At 34.6% G+C, this 7,151-nt stretch overlaps 1 protein-coding gene across 2 annotated transcripts in view; it reads right to left on the bottom strand.

The window, feature by feature from the left end:
* The window catches only part of PROS1 (protein S (alpha)), a 52,122-nt gene that overhangs the window by 13,672 nt on the left and 31,299 nt on the right, over positions 1-7,151 (bottom strand). For both annotated transcript variants that reach the window (XM_004675484.2, XM_012729585.1), the window contains 3 exons: positions 6,679-6,800; positions 4,712-4,827; positions 1,389-1,578 (listed from right to left, as the gene is read on the bottom strand). In XM_004675484.2, coding sequence (XP_004675541.1) covers positions 1,389-1,578; positions 4,712-4,827; positions 6,679-6,800 — 428 coding nt within the window. The remainder of the gene's footprint in view (positions 1-1,388; positions 1,579-4,711; positions 4,828-6,678; positions 6,801-7,151) is intronic.

Below are 7,151 nucleotides of genomic sequence, written 5' to 3'. Positions count from 1 at the left end.
AGGTCTGCCATGCCATGTGGTCACCTCCGGGGCAGGCGGGGATTGAACTCATGTGGAAGTGGCTTTAGTTTCTCAGTGCTGTGCTTTTACCCGCTGCGCCACCAAGGAGGGCCACATATCATATTTTATTTCAAAATCCAAAACTAATTGATGTCATTGGAAAAAATAACGCATAAAATTAAATTGGTCTTTGAAAGTACTTTTTTTTTTTTTTTAAAGCCTGGAAGTGATTAAAAAAACCAGTAAATAAAAACTAAAATTTCTCCCACTACAGGCATTTAAAAGAACTATTGTTGCAGTTTCTTCATGAACAACTGAAACACTGAAACACAAACTCTTATTTTACTATTCAATAATAGAAGCCAAACAATAGGTACCACTATTAAAGAACCACTATAAAAAGATAACAACGTATCATATAAAGTAATATACATTTGGTAAATTTTACATTATTAAGTCATTTTCTAAAGATTCTTCTCTCTGAAAGACAGTCTTAACGTGTCTACGTTAAGCATCTTAACCAGCATCTTAACCAGACTTGCTTCCCCTTTATATTCTTACCCCTTTTCTTAGTCTACTGCATCAGATGCTTTCTCATCTTCTCAATCTCTGTAATAAATCCCAGAGCTCAGTTTTCCCTCTTGACATGCAGGAATTTCTAACTGGGGACTCCACTGCCCCACTCTAAGGCACTTGGAAAATGTAAGGGTGGGGACACGTTCAGTTGTCACAATGAATAGGAAATCTTGCACATGCTACAAGATGCTAGACATCCTGCCATACAGTATGTTGCACACACAATCAGCGGACTCACAATCCCTGATCTACAGAAGAGAAGGTACCATTCACCCAAAAATAGGTTTAAAAAATTAAGGGGGCCCTCAACTGGCACAACAGTTTAAAAGTGCAGCACTAGAAAGCTAGCAGCACAAGTTCGGTCCCCAGCCAGGGAGGTGACTCACATGGTGCAGCAGACTTCTCCTGTCTCACCCACTGCTCCCCTCAGCAGTGAACTTCATCAATCTGCCTGTTCTGCTCCCCACTCTGTCTCTGATGAATCCTCTCACCTCCCCTGTACTCTCTGGCCTGTACCCCAGTTCTGTATGCATAAATAAATAGATCTTTAAAAAATAAATAAAATTAAAAATTAAGCACAAAGAAATGCAAGCAAATAACTGAATCTCTTCAGCTATGGGAAATTCTAATACTTAAGTGATCATATCATTCTCAGGCTTTCAAGGAATTTACATTGTGAAGCATATTTTGCATAAAATCAGATATACCCAAATCCACCTTATTTTGGTATTACTATAAAAGTAATTTCTCTATGATTTTCCCACAAACTGTGTAAAAATAGGAAGATTCTTTATGAAAGCTGCACAACTTACTATATTCCATAGACCATTATTAATAATTTTGCCCCCGGTTGTGATTTTAGTTGTATATTCATTCTTAAATTGAATCTCAAGCTTTCCATCACGAAGAGCAATCAGGAACCAAGCTGAATGATCCAGAGACTCTGTGTACAGGATAACACCTTCTGAATCATATGTCCGAAAGTCAAATTCGGCTGAAAATCTAAACAACAAAGAGAGATCCTTAATAGTGAGAAACACAATGACTCAATGTGTTATTCTTTTTCTCTTGTACTGCCTGATAGTATATGTCCGATGTCAACTATGTATATCTTTCCCCAAAATTAATGAAGGAGAAGAGCAGAATTAGACTAATAGTCTCTGGCTCCATGTGTGTTTAAAATCAAGATATTTTACTTTTATATTTATTCTTGGAATTTTTTCCCCCCATGAACAGATGCCTTGGTGACTTTTTTTTTTTTTAATTCATTATGATGGCATGTTTTCAAATGCTGGAATTATATATATATATATGCACACACAAGTATCCGGCATATTGTATCTCTCCTGGAGTCTTTTATATCCTATTTAATCTGACATTAGGATTTGTTTTCTGTATCCATATATGATTAGTAAAAGATGTTACAATTTCATGACTGATTTACCCTCACAAAGCATATTTTCTCTATGATTTCATATACGTCAGGAAGGAATCACTCACAAAGATATACAAGATAACATCTGGATGATTGCAAACATAATTAAGCTTTCAAGTGTGGTAAGGAAGACAAAGTCAAAAACATTAAAATGTATATGTGAACTTTAGTTGCATAAATCACTGAGTGTATGGAAGGAGAGCTTAAAAGATTAGTCTAGTCATGTACGTGGGCATACCTGAGTTCTGGCAAAACCTGTTCTTATTAATACTCTGGACATACATGTAGCTATTACAGGGGAGGAAATTAACATGCTGAAAAATGACATGTATTGATTCAGTTCTTTCTTGAGAATCATTGTTAAAGTTATAAGAGACCAGCAAACCAAAATAATTGGTAAAAGACAAACAGGAAATAGGAAACACAGTTATACAACTTTTAGTCAACTGAGTTAAGTGAAAATAAAAGTAATTAAAAGAATATATATCAGGAGTTCAGATAATTGTAAATCAAGCAAAAATGAACTCCAAACCTTTAATCTTATATTTAATAGTAATATAGAAATCATTTGCCATGGGGTACAGATTCACCTTAGTGGAAAAATTGATAGCATAAAACCTTTCAGTTTTCAGGCAAAGGAAATATTAAAAGAGGTAAATGTGGAGTAAAGTATGTTGGGCAGCTAACAAAGTATAAAGGGAATTTCCTGAACTCAGATGATATAAAAATAGAACTATTTTTCTTGGAATAAGGACTTATAACCTCACTCTTTATCTTCATATTCTGCTGATATAAACATGTATTATTTTACTGAAACATGAATCTGTATATTCTCAGAACCTTCCAGTTGTTCTTATTATGGATAATTTCCTTTTCTTTGTAAAATCCAGCTAAAACAATAATTCAAAGAGCCACATTCTACATATTTTTTTCTGGAATACATCAGCAGATTGATTTATTACATAGGGGAACAATTCATGCCTTTTAGAAGTTTGATAGAGTGAAAACCAAATTTGCTAAATTTCAGTAAGGTATTTTTGATCATAAACAGAGGTGAAAGACTTGAAAATAAAAGAGCTATCTGTTCTTGCAGGTTTACACATGGGACAATTTCCAAAATTCACTAACCAGGCTATTTAAGGCATATGTACACTTCTAAGAATATTTTATAGACTTCCATAAAAAGTTTGAAACAAAGTAAGTGTGGGGTCCCCACGCCCTGCTTGTTCTGGAGGATATTGTCTTGGTGCCCAGAGGTCCTGCTTGGCAGGTAGGAGGCCTCACCAAGGGCAAAAGTCCTGAAATGAGGACTTTACTATACTGAAAACAGCAGGCAGATCTGAGAATAGAGATAATAGACTGGCAGGAACAATGGAGCCCCCCAGGCAAAAGGCCCTGGTCACTCCACCCTAGTTTACATCCCGGTTAAGCATCCGCATGCATGAACGCTCCCTCTGTATTTGCGCCTCCTCTGTGCACGATGCTAATAAATAGGAGACAGTCTGTGAATAGGGGTTGCACTTACTTCAGGTGTAGTCCCTCTGGGCTTCTCACTGCTTCATATGGACATTGGGTCATCTTTCCCTAACCTGTGCTGCTTCTAGCGCTGCTGCCAGTGAGGGGACAAGTAAGCACTAAACATGACAATAATAGTTGTTTGGACAATCTGATCCTGTGTTTGAGTATAGAGTATAAGGTATTGTGGCATGTCAGTAAGCTTGAATACCCTTGAAGGTGTCTAAAGAAATGGCATAATTAACTTTTATCTCTCTCATTGTCATTATTCTCATTGCAAAATTGGGCTGTCTCCATACTACATAGAAGAAATAGAAGACATTATTTGCTCTGACATTTTAAAGAGGAAAAACAGGTTGCGACAAGGGGAGGAATATCAAAGGTGCACAGTTGTATCAGTGAATCTTAGAACAAATAGCAGTGTCCCTTAATTTCTCTGAACTTAATAGAATTGTTTAATAAATAATCACATTCTGAATAAATTCCAAGTATATATGATTATTTACTCAATATTTTAAAATTAGGAAGTTACATCAGGGTCCAATAAGCTAATTTTCCATTATTCAACAAAATTCAGTTTGTTTCTTTTTTCTAATTCCAACAATGTATAGCTCTGAAAAAATTAGATAGTGAAAGTACAAAAATGATACAAAAATATAAGCAGCTTCTACCTCCCAAAATCAGACTATAAGAATAGTAGATAAAGTATTCAGAGTCCATTAAAAGTCATGTGACATAGTTCTTAAGATATTACTTATTTTTCTTAATGATTATGAACATAACTACATTCTAAAAGCACTACTCTGTATCTTGTCATTACTTATATGTATAAAGTAATATGTATAATATATATAAAGAATAATAAAGAGTGACATTTTGTAGTGCATATAAACTGAATTCCACAAAAAAATTAAGTCTACTTTTTAACCTTTTATTTCATTCAGTAGAAAAGGCAAAGGAAGGTATAAGGTAAAATAATCATTGAGAGGGTCAATATAGAGTGATCCATAATGTTTCTAGCTTAAAATTACATATATATAAAAAAATTAACTTCAGGGTTCCCCAAATCATCTCAATGGTAGTATACCTAAATTATCTGATTAATAATACAATTTTTTACATTCCAGTTTCCTTCCCTCCTTATCTGCTTATTTCTAGAATTTATCATTGGCATTAGTACCTCACCTGGTGACTTCTGGCAAACGAAATTTTAAGTATAAAACAACCCCTATAAATTGCTCAGCCAAATACAGTAATTCATAATTTTTGTCCAGGTTCAAGGGAAGGCACACTGGAACAGCCTGGAAGAAAGGGAACAAAACAAACAAAATGCATAGGTTCCTTCTTACTGTTTGTGCCAGGTTATTTATCTTTGTCTTATTCCTAGTGTTTCTGTCAAATGTATCCTCTATGATACACAACAAATCATGAACACTTTTGATACTAATAAAGTAGCATATTTTACTTCCACGTAGCCTATCACGAACATGTGTGTTTTAAAGTCCTGCTTCATGTAGGTGTTTTTAGATCTTTGTCTTTATTATTGCTTTTGTACATCTCAGTCCAAAACACAAACTTTTCCTCTTAATAACAACATTAAATAACTGTAGTTACAACATTTCCAAGAGTTATAAATGAAATAATCTATGTTTGGAGTCAGAAATAGGTGGGGAATTAATGCGCCAATGAATAGCACCTCAATCATTTACTCATTCACTTAATTGAGCTGAAATTTTCTGAGCAAAATTCTATATCTAGATAGTAAAGGAAATGCTGGAAAAACTGGATGGGATGCATATAAGATTAAGATATCATTTAAGTCTCCAGGAACTTTCACAAAAGTGATTGAGAATCATTCAGTTTCACGTGAAGTTTTTTTCTAAAAGTAAAATCAAGCACAATGGGAAGCTTTTAAAAATTAGATTCTTAAGCAGATAGAGGTGCTGGGAGCGGGGTGTGCAATATATAATGTATTAAATCAAGGTCCAGAAATAACATCTCATTTCCTTTTGAAATGTCAGTAGATTTATTCCAGTGTAGTTGATGGTGTGTAACTACAACAAATACATAAATAATGAGACTAAATTATAAAATAAATATTCTCACAGCACAGTATCTCAACTAAGTTCTATCTCCCATCCAAGTACTAACCAAACCAGACCCTTCTTAGCTTCCAAGATCAGGCATCTTCAGGCAGTATCATATAGACACAATTAGGTACTATCAAGGTTACTATATATGCCCTCAGTTATATTACTTTCTTTTACCAAGTTGGGTAGCATAATGTAGAAAGTTACATTTTTGAATATACATAGTTTTGTCTTAGTCATACCTGCAGAGTTTTTATATAAACACATTTAAATCACCTAAGTGGATTATTTAACTACTTCATAATACATAAAATTTTCACCTTCACTTGTGAAAAGTAAGAGATGCTAGAATTGGACTAAGGATCTCAAATATGTGGTCCTTAATTAGGGAGAAAAAAACAGTTTCTGATGTTGACAAATTTATTTCAGTGTCAGTAAAGCTAGAACCTCCCCATATATATAATTTCTGTGTCAATTATTAATTAAATTTGAGCAATTAAATGCAAGTTTGGGAGACAGAGAACCAAAACAACCTCTTCTGAGTAACATAAACCCCACTGTAACATAAACCCCACTGTCTTATTCTGACTAAATTGTTTCCACCTGAGATTTTCTGGGCACTCCTGCAAGTATTAACATGCCTAAAGTATGATCAAATTTGTCAGAGTAGAATAAGTAAAGTAGACACTGGAAAATATTGGCACTAAAAATTTACAGGCGATTTTTTTCCTCACAAAGAGATATATACATCTCAGTTTTTCTTAGTATCTTAAATAAATACATACTTCACCTGTGGTAGGTATACAGGTGGTACAGATGACCATTCTCCACCATCCCCCACAAACTCTACTTGAATTCTTTTATTATTTACCTAGTCATAAATTACCCCTAAACTTCACAAGCATGATGAGTAAATAGCATGTGACTCAGAGCCTGCTGAGATCTATAGCAATTATTAGAGAACATCTGTAATTTCTTGAATTACCTCAGCTTTGTGGAAATAAGTACCTGAATCTCTCATGTTAGGAATAAGATGGGAACTTTAACATTGCAAAATGTTACCTCACAACTCTTCTGATCTTGGGCAAGTTTGAATCCTTTCCTCCCATCACAAAAACAAGAGTAACCTCCAGGGTAATTCACACAAAGTTGAGCACATATGTTCTCTGAGCATTCATCCACATCTGGAATAAAAGATAACATAAATCTAATGTCTCTTAAATGTTCAATCCAACACAAAGAATATTCTGACTTTAGTATGAGATAATCAACAATAGATCCTTAGTGAAAGACAACCCCTATGACATCAAATAACAACATTTAAACACATAGTCTAGAAGTATAAATGAGCTACAAAGGCAATTTCTATTTATCTGAATACCCAAAACAACAAATTTTAAGTGTAATGTTCAGTAACTAGTAATTAACAAAAATATAACAAACTTGGCCCTCCCTGGTGGCGCAGCGGGTTAAAGCACAGCACTGAGAAGCTTGAGCCACTTCCACATGAGTTCGATTCCCGCCTGCCCCGGAGG

The sequence above is a fragment of the Condylura cristata genome, unplaced genomic scaffold (assembly GCF_000260355.1).
Source record: "Condylura cristata isolate star-nosed mole 26May11 unplaced genomic scaffold, ConCri1.0 scaffold00003, whole genome shotgun sequence".
NCBI classification, from domain to species: domain Eukaryota; kingdom Metazoa; phylum Chordata; class Mammalia; order Eulipotyphla; family Talpidae; genus Condylura; species Condylura cristata.
The sequence above is the reverse complement of the archived record's forward strand: the minus strand, read 5'-3'. Positions and strand labels throughout refer to the sequence as shown.